Here is a 22,268-nt window from a genome sequence, read left to right as displayed (position 1 = left end):
AGGGCAGTGTGGAGAGCAATAGAGATTGCATAATCTGTGGATCTGTTGGGGCGGTATGCAAATTGCAGTGGGTCTAGGGTTTCTGGGATAATAGTGTTGATGTGAGCCATGACCAGCTTTTCAAAGCACTTCATGGCTCAGACGTGAGCTCTACAGGTCTGTAGACATTTAGGCAGGTTACCTTAGTGTTCTTGGGCACAGGGACAATGGTGGTCTGTTTGAAACATGTTGGTATTACAGACTCAGTCAGGGACAGGTTGAAAATGTCAGTGATTTAGCTCGTCTGGTAGGCTCGTGTCACTGGGCAGCTCGTGGCTGTGCTTCCCTTTGTAGTCTGTAATAGTTTGCAAGCCCTGCCACATCCGACGAGAGTTGGAGCCGGTGTAGTACGATTCAATCTTAGTCCTGTATTGACGCTTTGCCTGTTTGATGGTTCATCGGCGAGCAGAGCGGGATTTCTTATAAGCGTCCGGGTTAGAGTCCCGCTCCTTAAAAGCAGCAGCTCTACCCTTTAGCTCAGTGCAGATGTAATCCATGGCTTCTGGTTGGGGTACGTACAGTCACTGTGGTGACGATGTCATTGATGCACTTATCGATGAAGCCAGTGACTGATGTGGTGTCCTCTTCAATGCCATCGGAAGAATCCCGGAACATATTCCAGTCTGTGCTAGCAAAACAGTCCTGTAGCTTAGCATCTGCGTCATCTGACCACTTCTTTATTGACTGAGTCACTGGTGCTTCCTGCTTTAGTTTTTGCTTGTAAGCAGGAATCAGGAGGATAGAATTATGGTCAGATTTGCCAAATGGAGGGCGTGGGAGAGCTTTGTACATGTCTCTGTGTCTAGAGTTTTTTTTTCGTCTGGTTGCACATTTAACATGCTGGTAGAAATTAGGTAAAACGGATTTAAGTTTCCCTGCATTAAAGTCCCCAGCCACTAGGAGCGCCGCCTCTGGATGAGCGTTTTCCTGTTTACTTATGGCCTTATACAGCTCATTGAGTGCAATCTTAATGCCAGCATCGGTTTGTGGTGGTAAATAGACTACTACGAAAACATAGATGAAAACTCTCTTGGTAAATAGTGTGGTCTACAGCTTATCATGAGATACTCTACCTCAGCGAGCAAAACCTAGAGACTTCCTTAATATTAGATTTCGTACACCAGCTGTTGTTTACAAATTTACACAGACCGCCACCCCTTATCTTACCGGAAGCGGCTGTTCTATCTTGCCGATGCAGCGTAAACCCCGCCAGCTGTATATTATCCATGTAGTTATTAACTGAGAAGGAATTAATTGAAACCGGTGAAATACACGTTTTGCATGTGATAATTAACCATTAATTTAAAATGAATACAACCCAAAAAAGTAGGCCTAGTATTTTCATACCTTCTCTCACATCAATATAAGAGGACAATATCTGAGTTTGAAGAAACAATGGTAAAGCTCACATGACTGAATGTCTCTCAAGGGTATACGCCTTTTTCTATTGATAAACAGAACAGATACTAGCGCAAGACCTCACCCATATTACAGCTCCAATACTTAACATTATTTTACTACTTTGGAGAATTTAATGGTGGTATTTCAGTGAAAATGCTATAATGTCAATGCATTCTGAACATGGAGTTCTTTGAAGCCCTCTGAAAAAGTTATAGAACATCCACATTGAGGTAATGCTTGTATACACAAAGGGCCTAAAACAATGTGTGGGTGGGAGTGTGGGTAGTCAGGAGTTGAATGTTACACATGTGGTTCCCTTGAGCTGCTAAGACCAGACCCTGAGCAATTGCAGGAAGGCAGGTTGTCATGGAAATAAGAGCAGTGTGTATGCATCTTTTCACCTCTCTCTCCCAAGTTCACAATATCCAAGGAGATTTTTTAAAAACTATTCTATTATAAATGTGTTTTCTGAAGAACAAATATAATGTCAACCTCACAATCATCCCTATAATGACAGCAAATGGATTAAGCTTTTAATTGGTTGAGCAATTACTGTGGCCATTAGAGAGCAAATGATCTCTCTTATCATTATTGCCATAACCACTCTACCACCCATATTGGGACTCTGCTCTTGTGTTAGAGCTCTGCGGATTCGGTTGGGCAGCAGGTGTCTTTTCTTCGCGCCAGAAGAATCCTTAACCTCTTCCCTCCCACGCAGACCTCTGATCGATATCGAGGCGTTTTTCTATCGCGCGCCAGAGGGCTGGAGAAAAAGCGCTTATGCTCATGTAGTAAATTAAAATTAACTGTAGATGTGAATGTCTTATACTGTACTTCATGCGAGTGGAAAGCAAGCAAGGAAAGAATGCACCATACCGTGTGAGGACCGTCTTGAGAGAAGGTATGAAATTATAACTAGGCCTACTTTTTTGGGTTGTATTCATTTTAAATTAATGGTTCATTATCACATGCAAAACATGTATTTCACCGGTTTCAATTAATTTCTTTTCAGTTAATAACTACATGATTTCATGACTCCTATAAGTGGTACTAACTTTGAAAACTGGTTATCAAGTACTAATATTGCGATTTAAACGTTTATTTTTTACGATTATGACCTAGAGTGAAGGACCATCAGTTGAAGACGTTCCACCTGGACCAGAGAAACTCTCCGTGACTGTAGGCTATCTTAATCCGTGAAGACAAGACAGGAAGCATCAGAAACAGGGTATCTTTTTCTTTGCCTATTTTATTAACAGTGATTAAGTAGGCTATACATTTAAAAGTGACAATGAATAACCTAATTATTGTCCAGCTTTGTTGTCAGTCAGTGTTTGGAGAAAAAAGGCAACAGCAACAACTAATTTCCTCCAGCATTGAAATGGAAAAAGAGAGCTTCCACTGCTGACACTGACAACTCACTTGCTGATGCTCAGTCAGTATGTCTCTTAACCATTTATTAGGATTAGGGCTAGTTGTAAAGATTCTGCTCTGCTGGGTTATTGCCACACCCATGGTAGAGTAGTAACAGTTGTGTTGATGCAATGTGAAGAGCATGTATTTTATATGAATGAACAAATATGTGAAGGACCACATTTTTTAAAAATGAGTTTGCTTTGTCATGTATAGCTATTTCCAGCCCTGGGAATGCTGGGGAGACTAACGTTGGCTAGGGCAGTGGGACACAGGTAGGGTAGGTTGCGGTGAAACTGTACCTGCAGTTGTCCCAGGGATTTGTAGTGGTGTTCCACTGTGTGTGTGTGTGTGTGTGTGTGTGTGTGTGTGTGTGTGTGTGTGTGTGTGTGTGTGTGTGTGTGTGTGCGTGCGTGCGTGCGTGCGTGCGTGCGTGCGTGCGTGCGTGTGTGTGCTGGCAGGGAGGGAGGGCAGAGCAGGCATGTGAAGGTCAGGTCAGACGTGATGACAGACCTTTTCATGTCTGCCCGCTTCAGATTAGTGAAGTGTCACCTCCAGTCACTCTGGCCCTGAGGCTCTGGACAGTACATATAATCTGTTTTATCTAGGCTTTGGACTGTTTGAAAATAATCCCTAAACTAAACCATGAGTGGTGAGTATGCTATAATGCTTAAAGAGTACGCTAAAGGTAAGTCAGATTGAGTCAGTTTGAAAACAAGTGTCCACAAGTGGGAGATTAAGTTGTGTAGCTAAAAGGGACCTGTTTATATTTTCTGCACAAACTTTGTGTCTCTGAGAAACTGTGCTGTTTGATTTCGCACAGTGATTTTGCTTCTTTGTCTCCAACACTTGCTTAGAAAAGCTGTGATTTGTTTCTGTCTGTAAGACGTTACAATTATACTGTAGAATTACTGTAGAAATACCATCTCCTCTAACAAAATGGGGCCATGTCTATGCTAGCCTGGTCCCAGATCTGAATGTGTTTTTTACCCAACTTCTCCATACATGGCATGACAATGCTAGTCAGAGGAGTTGGCTATAGCTCACACAGATCTGGGACCAGGCTAATATAGGCTACCTGTGCCCTGGGAGGTGACACCCAGGGACTCATCCAGTCAGAAATGCATGCAACTTTAATACCATACTGCTGGGCGTCTGAACCAGGACTGGCAAAGCTTGCCAGCCTGCCAGCTTGCCAGGGAGCTGCCAATGTGGTTGCTATTCAGAGTAGTTCGTATTTACTGTAGTTGAATCTTCATTGAGTATGCCTGTATGCTGTCTGTATCCACCCCGTTAAGATTATAAGGCACGTATTAGGTGAATTTCCTGGGATCAGTTACATATATGATATGATTTGGACCTGACCCTTCTCATTCTTCTGGAGGCATTCATTGACATAGCTTGAACACTGTATATGCAGCACAATCATTATTTTCTGTTTCAAATTAATAGATTAACCATCCATTTGAATAATAACTGCATGGAGAACTCCATAATTGTATCCACTTATTGATGCATACAACGCCCACATCCATTAAGCCTACTGTGTAAGAGTGAATAGAACCCCATTCACTGTTATATGAGGCTTTCTGATTCATTGTAAAACAGTGTGAGTACGTTTCAATCAAGGTCAGTATCACAATGGATGGCTTTCAAACACTTGATCTGTTGATTCGTTAAAACACAGGCACTATTTTCTACAGTGTGGAGTATTATGCTACTGACGCCAAGCTAAATGATAGATATGGACCAAGGCTCATTCAAAAGTCCTCTCCACGATAGAGGGATGGATTGCATTGTGAACATTTATAGACAGAGCAGAGCAAAACAATGAACAAAGAAGATCAATGGGCAATAAGACAGAATAGGAGGACATTCCCTGTGGACCATGATGCCACTGGTCACCTCTAGTTAGTGTTGATCCTTGGGGGAAGCTGTAGAGATATAAAGGCTGTTCAGAGGACGATCTGGAAGAAGGAATACACAGCTTCAGTGAGGGACACAGCTACAGACACACTATCTGCCTTATGGGATTGCCTTGGACCAGGTAGGATGATAGGATCATCATTCAGAAAATAATTCATATTTCAGTGCAGAGCTGTGATACTGTATGTATTACTCATGTATTTCATCAAAGCTCATCCATCACTGTTTGAATATTAGCAATGACAATCAGGTTCCTGAGTGCTGAATTTATCAATATTTCCAACCAACTCCTCTATCAAGAGCTCCTGTGCACTTCATACATATTGTTCATTCACTGCATTATAACAGAATGCTTATAGTCTCCATCTTCTCTCCTCCAGTTTCCCACGAAACCTGCCTGCTGGATCAGGTGCTGGAGCTGATTATGAATGAGAAGCCCCCCAACACTACCAGCCTTTTCCTGAACGAGGACGCCGACAAGCCCCCCCTCCCCAAACGAGGCCTCTGGCGGCGGCTACGTAGGGCCATGCAGAAGAAAGCGGCCTGCACCAAGGACAGAATGAGCACCATCACTAAGGACAGCGTCAAGGGCTTCCTGAGACGCAACCTCTTTGTCCTCCTCACCATCGCAGCAGTGGCTCTGGGCAAGTGGACGAGATACTCTCTTACTGTCTTACTAGGTTTAGGGCAAAGGTTAAGGTGGGGTTAAAGGTTAGGGCTAAGGTTATGGGTAGTTTGTTGATAGTTAAAACAATGTTAATAAAAAAAACGATATTAATTGCAGGATTATTACAGAGGTATATGAGCTGTAGCCCTAGGTAAAGAAGTCTGTGTCGAGAAGACTTGAAATACAGGATTCTTCATCAATGCACCAGCCTTTAAATCATGTCCCCTGTCTGTGTGTCCAGGTGTCATGCTGGGTTTCGCCCTGCGGCCCCACAACCTGACCCTCAGGGAGATCAAGTACTTTGCCTTCCCTGGAGAGCTGCTGATGAGGATGCTGCAGATGCTGGTTCTGCCTCTCATCATCTCCAGCCTAGTCACAGGTAGCTGGTCACAGGACTTCTGCTTTATTAGCATCATTATTTGCATGTATGTATTGCTTTTCTCAAACTCAAAATGATTTACATTTTATGGTGATCTCTCACCCCTCCTGTAAGCTACTATTTTCCATACTAAGCTACTATTTTTCACCCTAATACTACTTCTTGCTGTTTTGAGTTTCAAAGTTAGTTGGTACAGTGGAAGTACCTAGAGTATTCATGAGAAAATAATGAACCTTGTCTTGCAGGTATTTCCTCTCTGGACAGCAAAGCGTCTGGGAAGATGGGAATGCGGGCTGTGGTTTATTACATGGTGACCACCCTCATCGCTGTCTTCATTGGCATCATCATTGTGATTGTCATCAAACCAGGGAAAGGCCATAGGGACAGCCCAGTGGCCTCTAGCGGTACCATAGAGCCGGTACAAGCAGCTGATGCTTTCCTGGATCTCATCAGGTGAGTAACTGCTGTATGATCTAAATGACGGTGTCAATATGCGGTATATCATTTATTGGCCTTTATTCACCATTGTTTATCTTTCAGGAACATGTTCCCTCCTAATTTGGTGGAAGCCTGTTTCAAGCAGGTAAGGGAATTCACTTCAACATGATTGATCATGTTGCCGATTCCCAATACACTGAGTTAAAATGCTTACTCACCATTACAGTATGTTGTTGAGGACTGATACTCTTCACTGCTACAATATTTTTTTTTTTACAAGAATATATGTGTTATAAATGCACTGTCTTCCTCAGTACAAAACGGTCTACAAGAAGACCATCCACACGAAGAACGTGACTGTTGCCCTCAGTCTGACTGACTCCCTCAACACTACAGAGGCTGCCTTGGCTGTTAACATGAGCAGAGTGCTGCAGACCATCCAGGTGGGTGATACATATTAGTGGTGGATGGGGTGGCTTACTCTGAAGTCCTATGGGGAAAAAAGCGCTACAGTTACTTTGGATAAATGTGAATGTAAATATTATGTGGATGGTTGTTCTGCTCCTGCTCCAGGAGACAGTGGTAGAGATGATCCCAGTGTCTGGTTCCTCTAATGGGGTGAACGCCCTGGGTCTGGTGGTGTTCTCCATGTGCTTCGGCCTGGTCATCGGCAGCATGAAGCAGCAAGGACAGGCTCTCAGGGACTTCTTCGACTGCCTCAATGAAGCCATCATGCGCCTGGTGGCCATCATCATCTGGTTAGTAGTCAGATTAGTGGTCACAAAGTAACATGTTAATGAACTCTTACGTGCCTCTACCATTACTTCTCACATATATCTCTCAAAACAGTTGCTTCTGGTGGAATTGTTGTAATAGGTGAGAGTGTAGGCTATCATACAACTATCTCTGTCTTTCTCTCCCTTCCTCCCTCTCTCTCCATCAGGTACGCTCCAGTGGGCATCCTGTTCCTGATAGCAGGTAAGATCGTGGAGATGAAGAATCTGGCCGAGGTGGGAGGTCAGCTGGGGATGTACACGGTGTCTGTCATCGTGGGTCTGCTCATCCACGGCTTGTTTGTCCTGCCCCTGCTCTACTTCCTGGTTACCAGGAAGAACCCCTACACCTTCATCGCTGGCCTGCTGCAGGCCCTCATCACAGCACTGGGAACATCCTCTAGGTGGGTGTATGAACTGACTCAGGGTCAGAGGTAGCTAATTCACTGCCCTGGGAACATCCTCTAGGTGGGTACATAAACTGATCTAGGTGGGTACATAAACTGATTTTGCAATTCCTCTAGTTGGATGTATGAACTCATGAACTGATTCAGGGTCAGGCTAATTCATTTCCCTGGGGCCATCCTCTAGTTGTTGTTTGGACTATTATGATCTCACAACATCTTCCATTATCTACCTCTACTGCCATAGCTCTGCCACCCTGCCCATCACCTTCCGCTGTCTGGAGGAGAACAACCGTGTGGACAAGAGAGTGACACGCTTCATCCTGCCCGTGGGTGCCACCATCAACATGGATGGCACTGCCCTCTACGAAGCCGTGGCAGCCATCTTCATCGCCCAGGTCAACGACATGGAACTCAACTTTGGCCAGATCCTCACCATCAGGTCAGTCTAAAGACACTATCTGAGAAGCCACAATGCTATCAATGTGCTATAGAATGGAATAGAATAAAACTGTATTGTCCATCCAGGATGGACTTTTTTCTTTGGCATCACCTTACATTAAAAGGATCACACACACATACATTCTCACATCACACACATTTAAAGTAGTCAGTCCATCATACTGCATACACTAAAAACATAGAGGACATTGATACGTACAATTTACGTTGCATTTAGTAGTCCAACATCACACTCAACGAATGAATGTTTGAACACGTTATTCTTGGCCATGGGCATTCTGAAGTGCCAGCCAGAGGGAAGCCTCTCGAACTGAGGGTGTAGAGGTTGGGAGGGGTCGCCAACGACAGTGCCTTCCTTTAGCCTTATGTTTACTGTTCTGGTTAGTTTGCTTTGGCTCCTCACGCTCAGATTGCCATACCAGACTGTCATATTGAACGTGAAGAAGCTCTCCACCAGACTGCTGTACACCCTCTCCAGAACATCTTGGCTGACCCCAAACCCCTTCAATTTCCTGATTAAAAACAGGCGCTGGCTTGCTTAAAAAAAAATTCAGTCTGCATTCTTTTTAAAGCTCAACTTGTCATCAATTTGTGTCCCTAAATATTTGAAACACTCAACCACCTCCACTGGTTGGTCATTCAGAGAGAGTGTTTGGGACATTGGTAGGTTGTTGCCATTGATGATCAGCTCCTTTGTCTTGTCCACATTGATGTGGAGGGCACTTGACCGGCAGCATTATTGAAAGTTGTTGGCCTGTTTAAAATAGCTGTCCCCAGCTGACTTAGCATCTTTTAAAAATTGTCCCACCAGAGCCATGTCATCCGCGTACTTGAAAAGGCTCACATTGTTTCCTTGGATTTTCATCTCACTAGTGTAGATAGAGAACAACAACGGTGAAAGGACACATCCCTGGGGCGCCCCTGTTTTCAGGGCCAGTTCATCAGAGAGGGCCCCATTCATAAGAACCCTCTGTGGGTGGTCAGCTAAAAAGTCCTTGATCCAATCTGCAGGCCTCCGTTGCCCTTCAACTATCAGACCTATTAAGTCAAGTTCATTTGATCTAATCTTACTGTAAAATCATGGTAAAGGCTAAATCAGCAAATTTTATGTCCACATTAGTTGGAGGAGAGATAAGATTGATTTTGTGGTCTTTGCCGAACTCCTCCATGTTATTGGCTTTCTTCTATTGACTTCTCTACCCAAGAGGGATAACCTCTACTGTGGAGTGTTGATTTATACATCTCTATATCCATATCACTCTCCACCGATTCCCTAATTCAATGTGTGTGTTTCTGTTTCTGTTATTAAATGGCGCTGTCGCCACCTCCTCCACAGTATCACAGCAACAGCTGCCAGCATCGGCGCAGCAGGCATCCCACAGGCTGGTCTGGTTACCATGGTGATCGTATTGACATCGGTGGGACTGCCCACAGAGGACATAACGCTGATCATCGCTGTGGATTGGTTCCTGTAAGTCTGCCTAAATGTCACTATGAGGCCGCCACCCCACTAGAACAGAGAACAGGTCCCTCTGAATGTTAGGCCTACTGCTGCTAGGTAGCTCTCTCTCTGCTCTCTCCCTCCCCTCTGTCTGTCCTTGATTGCAGGAGTGAAGTCTGGTGTGCGGGAGTCAGGGTTCCAGCTGCAGCTCATTCACCATAATCACCTCAGCCTTTAAGACCCGGTCAAACTTACCACTCATCGTCAGATCATAGTCAAACGACCATGTTAGTCTCGCTGCCGACTCAACCTGTTTATTTTTGCTCTTTGTGTTTTGGCCTGTTCTATTTACTTTTTCTCCTGTGCCACAGATATTTGGAACCTGACTCCTGCCTCGCTTCCTCCTGCCACCACCATCCTGCTCTCCACTACCGGCCCTCTCTTTTGGACTCACCACGGACACTAGGACATTACGGTACCACACCTGCCCTGACCTGGATCTGTTACCCTCCCTGTAACCTGGACTTGCTCTTCCCCTATTATTGGAAACCTGGACTATTGAACATTTTAAATAAACCTGTTAAACCTTCTCTGGCTTGGTGTACTTGTCTGCATTTGGGTTCTAATACTGGTAAATCATAACAGTATGATCTGACCACTGTTATGATTTACCAGTATTAGAACCCAAATGCAGACAAGTACACCAAGCCAGAGAAGGTTTAACAGGTTTATTTAAAATGTTCAATAGTCCAGGTTTCCAACAATAGGGAAGAGCAAGTCCAGGTTACAGGAGGGTAACAGATCCAGGTCAGGGCAGGTGTGACCGAATGTCCAGTGTCCGTGGTGAGTCCAAAAGAGAGGTCCGTAGTGGAGAGCAGGATGTGGTGGCAGGAGTGAAGCGGAGGCAGGAGTCAGGTTCCAAATATCTGTGGCACAGGAGAAAAGTAAATAGAACAGGCCAAAACACAAAGAGCAAAAAATAAACAGGTTGAGTCGGCAGCGAGACTAACATGGTCGTCTTGACTATGATCTGACGATGAGTGGTAAGTTTGACCGGGTCTTAAAGGCTGAGGTGATTATGGTGAATGAGCTGCAGCTGGAACCCTGACTCCCGCACACCAGACTTCACTCCTGCAATCAAGGACAGACAGAGGGGAGGGAGAGAGCAGAGAGAGAGCTACCTAGCAGCAGTAGGCCTAACACTGAAAGGTTATTGATGCATTATGCACATCAGATTATTGTAATTTATTAAGTGTTTACAACCAGCCCTATCTAATGTTGTGCTGTGGTGTTGTATTGTGTTGTGTACACTTTCTTGCATGTCTCATAACTTGATTTACAAAAAATGGTTGGAAATCCTTTTTGAATACATTTAGGGTTGATTACTTGTGGGTGGATTACCCCAAAGACTGCCTTGTGTTTCTGTGTGGCTACGCAGGGGTTGAGACCCTGAGGGAGCGTGTGTGTGAGTATGAATGTGTGTGTGCGTGCACGGTGTGTGTTTGTGTGTGCGCTATATAATGTGGGTGTATCTCTGCAGGGATCGCCTGAGGACCACTACCAACGTGCTGGGGGACTCTCTCGGGGCAGGCATCGTGGAGCACCTGTCTCGCCAGGAGTTGCAGAGCCAGGATGTTGAGATTGGAAACTCAGTGATTGAAGAGAATGAGAAGCCCTACCGGCTCATCTGCCAGGAAAACGACTCAGTGAAGCACCGCAACAGTGAGACCCCCATGTAGGGGTCAGGACAGTCTGAAAACAACCACTAGCCCATACTGTACATCTTCAGCAATATGGGGAAAGCTATTGGATACCTAATCGGAGCCTTCACCATATTGATAACACCTATCTGGTTAACTTCAGATCTACAAACACTGTAGGGATAGTGGCTAGAGATTGTTTTGACACTGTCAACCATATCACCAACTCTTTTGGTAATTTCAGTCCAAATCAGAGATGCATCTCAATTGTCTAGAGGACACTGATGTGAAAGAACTGGACAGGGGAAATCACATTTCTCGTAGATATCTAGCTACTATATTGCTTTCACTTATTTTATGTGTTCATATCAGTAGAGACCACTTTAGACTGTTATGTACTCTGTATCGGTTTGATTTTCATGAACAAGAAAGTAAATGCCATTCAATGGCCTTTTTAAATCTGTGAATAGATGGAAAATCCATTAGCTGGTTCTCTTGCATGGCTTGATTTGTATTTTATTGTTTTTTATTTTGCCACTTTTAGTTGGTGGTTGTTGTTTTTAATGTGAATCTACCTCTAAAATTCAAGTGTACATTATGCTTTCTCTTAAGTAATTTCATTTTCTGCCCCAAACATTACCAAGAGGTCATTTTATACCATATTATTCATGCTACCAACTTTGATAAGCAGTTTTTCTACAGTTTCAAAAACAAATATTGAATTTATGATGTAATGTACTGTAGTTTGCTTGATCTTTGTCAATTGAATCAATATGAATGTATACAGTATATATTTGTACCGATATCTGTAATCATGTTTTACACTTGGGTGATTTATATGTTACTTATTGAGCTAAATTGGGGTTAGATTTTTTTTTTTTTTCAAAACAATATTTGTAACAAAGATGTATTTTCAGTGTTAACTAGTGTTTCTTAACTGAACATATTTTGGTACTAGTCACTTAAGTCTGAAGTATGTGAAAGTATTACTGTATGCTTGCTCTGAATATTGATATTATTGGGGCTGTTGTATGTTTCTGTGCATAGTAAAGATGGACAAATATGGACAAAAGGATGTTACATAGCCTACTGAATTACATTATATGTTTTCCCCCCCCAATGTTACTATGGTTTGATATTTTAGGCCTTGAGTCCAGCCCTTTTTGTTTGAGTGTTGTGTTTTCAGACAATGCGAGGATGAATATCCATTTGGTCCATTTGTAGAATATGAGGGAGATCTTCATATATTTCTTGACTCACAACTAAAATGCTCACCAGAAATATTCCCTTTCCTTGATGCTGTAATCTTACATGGCCATTTCAGTTCAACATCCGGTGCTTTATCGATGAAAGCAATATTGCCAGTTGTGGTAGTGGTACATTTATGATGATGGCTTTTCTCTTTAATTTGACTGTTGAAAAAAGTTGAAAAATGTTATGATGCCTTAAACATAATTTGAAAGCAATTAAGTTGAATGTTAAGTGGAAAAGGTTTTGAAAGTATATAGGCCTACTGTGTACGTAGTTAAGTTTTTAAAACAATCTATTTTGAATGTGGTTGAGCACATATTGTTTTAATTTGTGCCTATTGTTTTATATATTAAATAGTTGATTAAAGTTTTTGTGAGATGGCTCAAATTTGCATTTCTTTTGGGAAGTGTCATTATCAGTATTTTGTTGCAACAAATAAATGTCTCAGGAATTGACAATTGTGTTATTCTAAGACACCAAGACTTTAACTGTAACACACATGTTCTTACACACAGGATCTGACCACAGATGACCACAGACCCTGGCAACATGCCCTTGGGTTTAGAGACACAGACTGATCTGTCTAGAGGGGACTGGAACCAATAGTAGTAGTGTATACTCTGAAGGTTGCCTAGATAAGAAAGGGGAGGTTCTGGCTGTAGTTGAAGTGACTGTGAAATTGGAGGGCGACGCATGGAATCCAGATAGTCACCTAGGAGACGGACACTCACAGGGCAGAGATTTCTTAGGTTACGGGAAAATCATAGGGACAAATTAAAATGTTGCGGCCCACTCCCCTTTACACGCGTTCAGGGATCGCAACCCAGTGTCCACATGGATGGGGCCTTCCGATTCACACGGCCGCGTCCTTTTCGATCAGGTATTGAACTCAAACGACAGGGCTAGACCCCAGGCTCGGGGAGGGGGAGCAACATCTGGCAATAGTAAAGAGAAGCGGTTCCTCTGCATGTTCTGTAACAAAGGCTTCAACTGCCCCCAGAAGGTGGAGATCCACCAGAAGGTCCACACAGGGGTGAAACCCTTCAGATGTACCCAGTGTCACGTGTTTCGCTGAGGCTGGCACCCTGAAGAGGCACCAGAGGGTCCACACAGGGGAGAACCCCTACAGCTGCCCCCAGTGTGAGAAGAGGTTCTCCCGTCAGCACCAGCTGAAGATGCACATGAAGGTCCACACGGGAGAAAGGCTGTTCGCCTGTACGCACTTCAGGAAGAGGTTCTCAGAGAGGAGATACCTCAGGATACACCAGCAGAAAAACCATTCTGCTCTATAAAATAGAAAGTAACCATTCCACTCGATAGCTTCTGACGTTGGTGTCAAACCCTGCATTAAAGGTAGACTCAGCGAGATTATGTACATGCACAAAGTAAACAGCAGTAGTTGGTCAATTTACGCAACAACTAAGAGCGTTGAAGTGCAAGGGCCAGACATTGTGGGATATATAAGGCATATATAAGCCTGACAAGCAGAAGCTGAGCTATAACCTTGTAAAGTCGAGGAGTCAAAGAAATTGGGCTTTGCTTGGGAAGTAATCTTATTCTCTTTTACAGAAAGTGAAATGATCAGTTGATAGCGAGAGTCACACATTGTATATGTATAATTAAATTGAGGGTTCATATAAATTATCATAATAAAACATTTTTGAAGCGGAATAACATTTGGGGAAATTGGGCCTAGACTTTATTTTCCTTATCCATTATTATTATAATTAAATGGCCTACCTAAAAGATGTAATGAGTGTTCAACCTTCCCAAGTTCTCTCATGTCACCCCGCTCCTCCGCACACTCAACTGGCTTCCAGTTGAAGCTCGCATCTACTACAAAACCATGGTGCTTGCCTACGGAGCTGTGAGGGGAACGGCACCTCCATACCTTCAGGCTCTTATCAGACCCTACACCCAAACGAGGGTACTACGTTCATCCACCTCTGGCCTGCTAGCTCCCCTACCTCTACGGAAGTACAGTTCCCGCTCAGCCCAGTCAAAGCTATTCACTGCTCTGGCACCCCAATGGTGGAACAAGCTCCCCCACGACGCCAGGACAGCGGAGTCACTGACCACCTTCCGGAGACACTTGAAACCCTACCTCTTTAAGGAATACCTGGAATAGTATAAAGTAATCCTTCTTCCCCCACCCCCCATAAAAAAAAGGTGGTTGTCCCACTGGCTATCATAAGTTGAATGCACCAATTTGTAAGTCGCTCTGGATAAGAGCGTCTGCTAAATGATGTAAATGTAATTCTCTAGACTGTGATAAATGTGGTTGAGAGAGAGAGATTCCCCAGGAGGTGGTGCCATCCTCCTGTTGTCTGGCTACCCCTGGTGGAGAAGCTCTTCTGTTTTCGGCCCTGAGTCTCCATGGATTCTTCCTCCCGACCAGTCTAAACTGCAGGACTGAACACCTGCATTACATTCCAGCTGGCTTCACACTTACAGTACTGCCTCTCATTGAATAAAGTCTCCCCATTGTTGGTCTAAACCTCTAGGTAGTGATATGGTGTCAAGCTGTCTTCACCTAAATTAATAAACTGTCAAACGGAGTGCCAGAGCAGCTTTGGGCATCTCAAACAGTGTTGAGCCAGAAGTGCAACGCTATGGGAAGCATTAATGACCTTTTGTCTGGGAGTGAAGGTGCTGGGCACCTCAACATCAAACAGTGTGCACCCACCCAGGGCCAGTAAACAGAAGCAGCGTGGGGTCTCAGCCAGAGAGGAACCAACAGCACCTTTGTGTGTTAAGCTACACACTGATTCTCTGGGCTGTTGAACTCAGTTTTGTTGCAAATTATTAATACAGCAGTTATTATGCTTGTTTTATAGCAGTAACTGTTACAACTGCACCTATAAGAGAAATCCTAGAGTAGCTACTTGAACCAATGAAATATAGAACCACACTAATACTTTCAGAGTAACCCACTGACATATTATAGATTGAGCCTAGGCTGCAATAAGACACAATAAGGAAGAAAATCGAATTCTTTCAGGTTCATTTATTTATAAAAGATCCACTTCAGATGTCGTGTTTAAACATACAGAGCCTTTTTCTACATGACATTGTTTCAGGCGAGAACAAGCCCTCTATGAAATTGAACAGGTATACATAGACGGTGAAGACCGGTTTCTTGGAATAGAGTAATCAGAAATACTTAGCAAATACTTTGGCATAGTTAGCGACAGTCAGTGTAAAATACATTTAGCTATATATCAAAACCTCTCATGGACTGTATGGCAGTGACAGCTCAGCCACCACACTCCCAGGCAGATAGACAGTGACACGAGACGACTGGAGAGTCAGCAAGCTTGGCTGAGTTAGGATGACAAGCCGCTGGAAGTTTACTTGGCCTGCAATGACAGGAGAGATAGTTTGGTTCAGTTCAGTAAATCTTTGTCCCCAAAGGGCAATTTAAGTGCACCATAAATGTCAGATACTTTCGGTCATAACAGAGACAATACAATATTGCTGGAGTAAAAGGATGAACAGATGTCACCTATGACAATAATTATCCTGTGGTAACAACAACCTCACACACATTCCACATGGAAGGCATCCCACCCATCCTTCTTGTCCTGATAGAGAAAAGAAAACTGTACAGCAGTGTATTCAAATGTGGAAAATCATTGTATATGGAGACATAATCAGGGGTAAAGTCTACGGCACACTTTTCAATAAAGCTAATATTTCCACTCGTTCTAATAAAGCCTTTTGGATGTACAGCCTGGATTCAATCACTCCCACCATAGGAATGTTTATGTAGTATCTTAACGTAGTATAACTGCAATGTGGGTTAGATTGAATTGAGCCCTGTGTATAAACACGGTGCATATTTCCCACCTCCGACATGACTGGCAGGTTGCCATGAGGGTGGAGCCACATGATCCTATGTGCTTTGGTCCTCTGCCTCTGGAGCAGCTTCCTCAGTAACCTCTTGACCTTTCTGTCTCTGGGGTCAGCACACTTCACCACCTTCTTGGTGTACAGTCTGCATCCACAACACAACAGACAAAAGAACATTCACCACGCCAACTTTCCAACTGAAACATACAGTACAAACTGTAGATATGCAGCATGGTTTTAATAAAGCCTTCTCTGAACCAAAGCCTCAACAAAGTTGGCTAGCGAGGCATCTTTTATTTGGATGGCTTGTTATTCCCACTTATTTCCTTCCTCACTTCCATGGCAATTACAGTAGAATCTGAGCCATAACAACATGACCTGGATAGATGACAATGCCTCATAGCTCTGAGAGGCATATTTTCCATGTCTGCGAGTTGCTTCGGGATAGTTGGAATACTTGCATGATGGCTTTTATGCTGCAGTCTGGCCCCTCCGTCTGTACCTCAAACCTCAGCACGTCTTTGGTGCGAACTTTCCCCTGGGAGTACTGCATACAGCACTGAACATCTCTCTGCATCTGTACCCCCTTACCTGAGAGAGGAAGGGGGGGGGGGGGAGAAAGAGATGGAGAGAGAGGCAAACCCTTATGTCAAATTCGTCAAAGCACACTTACGGTATATGAAGGCTGATCGCTATTGGCTCATAAGGAGGGTTGTTATGATAGATTATGAGCTCAAATATATTAGTAGGAATGTAAGGCATTTCATTGCACTGTTCTATACAGTATAGTTGGACTATCAAAAGGTTAATATGTAATGGTTGCTCTTTTTGACAGGATATGTCATCTAGAGTGCAGAGAGAGAGAGAGAGAGAGAGAGAGAGAGAGAGAGTCAGGAGGACTACACACCCCCTATACACACATGAATGCCAGGAGGATTTAGAACATCCCATGATCCCCCATAATGTGCTGTTATGCCAGTGGCACTGTGACTACATGACAAGGCTTTTCATCCAATCAGAGTGAGTAAGCACAATAACATTAGCTGAGATAAATAGTTACCATATGCGTGTCATATGAAAGCTGCTCTGAACCTTGTCATATTTTATCATTGATATCATCTATCATTTTTCCCATTAAAGTCTGAGGTATTCAGTTAGCTTGTTATTAGCATTCTATATTTTGATGTGAAATCATTGTCTTCATTCTAGCTCTGTTTACATCCATGGCTCTCCCTGCTGCTGCTCCAGTATTCTCTTCCCCTCTCCTCTAGCTTCATCTCCTTCGCCATCGCTTCCATGCTAAACTGGCTCCCAGCAGGGTGCATGCTGCTAACGGTATACACTGTAGGTGTTATTGTGTCTTACCTTCCACCGAGCCCAGGAGAATGACAGTCAGAGAAATAACAGTCACAGTCTGCAGCAGAAACATGGTGAGCCTGGCAGGGAAGTAATCTGCTGTGTTACCTTCCCCTCTATTTCTGTGTCGCTTATATTTCTCCCTCCCTCCTTTTCACTCTCTCCCTCAAACACACACACACATACACTCCCTAACCCTTCCCCCTCCATCTCCCCCTCTCCCCTACCTTCTCCTCTGAGTGCCCCACTCACTGTGTTCATTTTCATGTCTTTCCCACGCTTCAAAAGGTGCTTTCCCAAAAAAAGCTCTTCAAATAATCCATATTTATGGCATTCTCTAATGCGGTCATGGAAATTGCACTACCTTGTTGTAGGTGTGTCCCATTAGTCTTGCAGCTATGACCGTCACTGCTCAAGCACAATACAGGGAATACCACAAAGCTTGTGATACACTACAGTTTACATTTCAGTCATTTAGCAGACGCTCTTATCCAGAGCGACTTACAGTTAGTGAGTGCATACATTTTCATACTGGCCCCCCGTGGGAAACGAACCCACAACCCTGGCGTTGCAAGCGCCATGCTCTACCAACTGAGCTACAGGGGACTACATAAGACAAATGACACTGTCCTGTAATACATCCATGTAAAGGACAATGGCATCTCTAGTACCAACATGGTTCAAAGCACAAGCAAGTTTCATGCAGTCTGTTTCCAAAACCAACCACCACTAAAATATGCTAGAAGGCTTTAGCCTATCTGTGGTTCAAGCATCAACAATTAAACATTCAAGACAACCAATAGCAGCAGGATGTGATTACCAGTAAAAATCAAAAGTATTGAGTGTGTCTGCTCCTGTATGGTATTCATTTAAACTAAGTTGTGCTGAAATATGTTTAAAAAGGCAGATGCCAGTAGTCATGCACTATAAAAACGGCAACCAGCTCTCTACCATTAGATAGATCAGAAGAAATGATAACATTTTGAAAACAGAAGCCGATTTGCCAAACTAAAGTACAGCTGTACATGTTCAATACAGTATGGACTGTGACTTTGTATAGCAGCTACATTCTAACAATAATTCTCAGTACAACACCTAACAACCTTGTCAAGAGGTTTGGACCTCTATTGGTGTAATGGCAAAGGTCTTGGACTGACAAATGCAAGTCCCAGACGGCTACCCCATAAATTTGCAACATTGTGTGTCAGAAGTGGGATGCATGGGGCTAAGCACGAGGGCATCCAAAGTGTAGGAGTAGTTTGTAAGTGTGTTACTTACTTGCCTTTAGGAACAGTGTCTGACAAGCCCCCAAATTCAGTACTATAACTAAATACAAAATGTCAAATATAAAATGGCCTATGTAATTAGAGGAAACGGATACAAAGTCAACGCTGGTTGGCAGTTGAAGATTGACTGACCCTGAGAGGTGGTTTTGGGTAGAGACCATTTGTTTTGGCAGGTTGGGTGTCATTAGAACCCAGCTGATGCTCCCCCACTGTCTCAAAAAACACCCTTCTAACCAAGCAATGAAACTATTGCAGAATTACAGCACACTCTAATGCCTTTGGTATTCAATGAAATAAACATGGTTGGAAAAAAAAGTAATGCTATAAAAATGTTACATAAAAACAATTTTAAAAAAATAAAACTGCACAAATGAAATTTAACCCTCGTCTGAAAAATAATGGACAGGAAAACCCAAATAACCTTGTATTTAATGACGAGACAGACTACCCGTTGTTTAATGTACCTTAGAATAAATGCTTCCAGTGACAAGGAAGTGTTTAGCTTTTAACTACTGTTGAGAAGAGTCACTTCACCATATCTTGTTTGTATTTTACAGCAGTATCTACTGTAAAGTTATTGCTCTATGTAATTATGTTGTAGTACAATGGAATAACACACCTGGAGAGAGTTGCAACTTCCATGAACAGACAATGTGGTAAAACACACAGTAAATTAATACAGGGTAAATGATGCTTTAAATCTCTGCTGAATGGTAGGCTTTAGGTAGAGGCATTTATTAGACGACAAGGCCACAGTGTAATCCATACTATCTGAATGTGCATACCTGAGCCCTGGAATTAAAAATATGCAGTCTGTGAGGTGAGGGCAGCGTGCAAGAATTCAACCCTTAAGAAATCAAGTTGGAATCTTTCAGCTGCAAAAACATACCTTCCCCATGACTTCAGTCTTGAGCCAAACATTTCCTGCATATCTTTGGGGCGATTAAGAGATCACTGTAAAAGTATCCTAGACACAAACTTTCAAACAAAAGGTTGAAAATAAAAAAAACTAGTGACTGTAAATCCACCTATTAAATCATAGACTAAACCGGTGTTCCTCTTTGAGGAGGTAGAGAGCCGGAGGGGGGGATAGGTATGTCTTGGAGATGTTGTAGGGAAAAGCTAACTATACCTGTGGTCTAGGCCAGGGCAGCTTAGCCCAAAGGGATTTCAGTGTTAGGTTAGGTTTCAGGGAGCAAATATGTCAAATTTTGAGATGTATAATTTATCAAGCACATAACATTTGGTATGGACTGTCTGGAATGCTACAAGTGGATGGCTGATTATAGCCATCTTAGGACATTGTCTACACTACAACTTCATGAAGATTGAAGTGATCACTTTTATGCCCTAAATTTACAGGTGTTCCCCAGTTCATTGTTCATGCTCTGTTCTTGTAAAAAGCATGAGAGTTGACACACACCCAAAAAGTTGGAGGTGCCGACTAATGAAATAGTAACCTTATAAAAAATAAACAAAATGTTTAAGTTGTACATTCTATATACTCCCAATAATTGAATGGGTATAAAAAACAAAACTTCTTCAGGGGTACATAATGATTGCTTGAATGTTCTGATCTTGACAAAAGGCTTGGTGGAACTATACTTACATGAGAGATCCCTAATAGAATGTCTTTATTTAGTGTCAAAATAAAATTAAGTCCATCCATGCAACATGTAGTGATAATATTTTATATTAGGTTTTTTTCTGCATAGAAAAGTATTGGGCAGTCCGAAAACTGCCCATGTCCAAACAGTAAAAAAAATAAACAAAAACATAAATCAGGGTTGAAAAACGTTCAGTGTAAACATAAGTGGCAATATGTAGATTTCTGGGCGACGCAACCAATTTCACATAGAAATGTGAGTTATAGATCTATAATTCTACTTGAAAGCAATTCTAAGAAGCGGTAGATCTGTTCTACATGCACTATTTCTATGCTTCCTGTTAAGTTTTGTTTTTGCATCTTTTACTTTAGTACACCAGCTTCAAACCTCTGAAAGAATATTTTTGGATATGGAAAATATATTTCACAGCGGTTTAGATGGTACAATAATTTTCTACACTATACTAGCTTATTTTGTCACAAACTGAAATCAGGCAAATTAGAGTTTTAGCAACCAGGAAATGGCAGAGCAATTTCAGCACAGTGCAATTTTAAATGACTTAAATCAGAAATAAAAAGTAGAGAATCTAAAATTCAAAAAATGTATTTTTGTCATGGCATGTGGCCCCGATTGATTTTGTTATATATTTGAGTCACTCATAGCATAAACCACGGCAAAATGTGTATAATTGCAGGAGATTAGCTTTAAAACTGCAACATTTTATCTCAGACACATGGCAAACTGTGTAGAATTGCAGGAAATTAGCTTCAAACAGCTAAAGTTTGTCACTGCAGCCAATGGGGGGGGGCTCTAAAATGTTTGGTCGGTGACCGTATCATTGGCCACGCCCTCACTACACCCACCACCTAAGCTCCATCTTCATCAAGAAAAAACCCTGGCATGTTCTATGCTGCCTGGCATTCTTCTGGTGGGAGTAGACAGGAACTCTTTGCAGGCAGTCCTCAAACTAACATCTGTGGTTCACACAGCTTTGTTTCTTTATATACTGTAAAACTAAACCAGAATGTGTTTGGTTAAACATACAAGAGGACTTATTTAAAAATCATTGCAAAACATGTGCTTAGAGTGGGGAAACTGAACACTTTCTGAAATGGGTGTTTTATTTTTAATTTATGGGAAATGGATGTGTTTAACAAAAGCTGCAAAAGAAAAACAAAATTGTATCTTCTCGAATGACAGGTGTAGGATCTTAAATTTGACCTATAGTCACAGCAACATAATCCTGCAGCAACAGGATTTGAACGTTTAGTCCATAATGTTGCTTGATTGGTCGTTAGGCTATTAGCTGGCCAAAAGTAAGCTACATGAAAATGCAATGTTAATATAACCATGCGTTAGTATGGGTTTTCAGTGAATTTATGTAAATCATGAAGCTCCTCTGCATTTGTTGCAGTGCAGGGAAATTCTCAGCAACAAAAGTGAGCAAATTAAGATCCTACATCTGTAGATAATTCTAATAAATAATCCCCCAAAATTGACTGGTGCCAAAAGGTGCTAGGAAATAGATTGCAATGACAATGCCTGAATTTCTCAGAAATACTGAAAAGTTACCAAGGGATGAGTTACATCTATCAGATTTGATATATGGTTGATGAAAATAGCTAGAAATAAGTAGATGGGTCAACATAAAAAAAGTGGGAATTATATATATATATATATATACAGTGGGGAGAACAAGTATTTGATACACTGCCGATTTTGCAGGTTTTCCTACTTACAAAGCATGTAGAGGTCTGTAATTTTTATCATAGGTACACTTCAACTGTGAGAGACGGAATCTAAAATAAAATATCCAGAAAATCAAATTGTATGATTTTTAAGTAATTAATTTGCATTTTATTGCATGACATAA

The 22,268-nt window shown here is 42.4% G+C and overlaps 2 protein-coding genes and 1 pseudogene across 6 annotated transcripts; 2 read left to right on the top strand and 1 right to left on the bottom strand.

Annotated features, from left to right (window-relative positions):
* The first annotated feature begins 2,062 nt into the window (after positions 1 to 2,062).
* Positions 2,063 to 12,695, top strand: LOC121533597 (excitatory amino acid transporter 1). Its single transcript, XM_041839683.1, has 12 exons — positions 2,063 to 2,341; positions 2,563 to 2,668; positions 5,160 to 5,423; positions 5,688 to 5,825; positions 6,071 to 6,278; positions 6,366 to 6,408; positions 6,578 to 6,706; positions 6,837 to 7,021; positions 7,207 to 7,440; positions 7,688 to 7,882; positions 9,239 to 9,373; positions 10,884 to 12,695. The coding sequence occupies exons 3-12, from the start codon at positions 5,204 to 5,206 to the stop codon at positions 11,080 to 11,082; spliced, it is 1,686 nt and encodes a 561-aa protein (XP_041695617.1). The 5' UTR covers positions 2,063 to 2,341; positions 2,563 to 2,668; positions 5,160 to 5,203; the 3' UTR covers positions 11,083 to 12,695.
* A 437-nt stretch (positions 12,696 to 13,132) lies between these two features.
* Positions 13,133 to 13,586, top strand: LOC121532730 (annotated as a pseudogene).
* A 1,700-nt stretch (positions 13,587 to 15,286) lies between these two features.
* LOC121532729 (C-C motif chemokine 20) lies at positions 15,287 to 17,666 on the bottom strand. Of its 5 annotated transcripts, none has more exons than XM_041838519.2 (5): positions 17,512 to 17,666; positions 16,608 to 16,737; positions 16,144 to 16,291; positions 15,833 to 15,878; positions 15,287 to 15,653 (listed from the first exon to the last, which is right to left on the bottom strand). In XM_041838519.2, exons 1-4 carry the CDS (start codon positions 17,573 to 17,575, stop codon positions 15,834 to 15,836), a joined length of 387 nt encoding a protein of 128 aa, XP_041694453.1. In that variant the 5' UTR covers positions 17,576 to 17,666; the 3' UTR covers positions 15,287 to 15,653; position 15,833. The 5 variants fall into 5 exon arrangements, with proteins under 5 accessions (XP_041694453.1, XP_041694451.1, XP_041694452.1 ...); XM_041838517.2 differs by having other exon boundaries at positions 15,842 to 15,878; XM_041838518.2 differs by having other exon boundaries at positions 15,563 to 15,653; positions 15,800 to 15,878.
* Positions 17,667 to 22,268: the final 4,602 nt, after the last annotated feature.

Source organism: Coregonus clupeaformis, chromosome 20, assembly GCF_020615455.1.
Source record: "Coregonus clupeaformis isolate EN_2021a chromosome 20, ASM2061545v1, whole genome shotgun sequence".
In the NCBI taxonomy this organism is placed as follows: Eukaryota; Metazoa; Chordata; class Actinopteri; order Salmoniformes; family Salmonidae; genus Coregonus; species Coregonus clupeaformis.
This window is presented reverse-complemented; position numbering and strand designations above follow the sequence as displayed.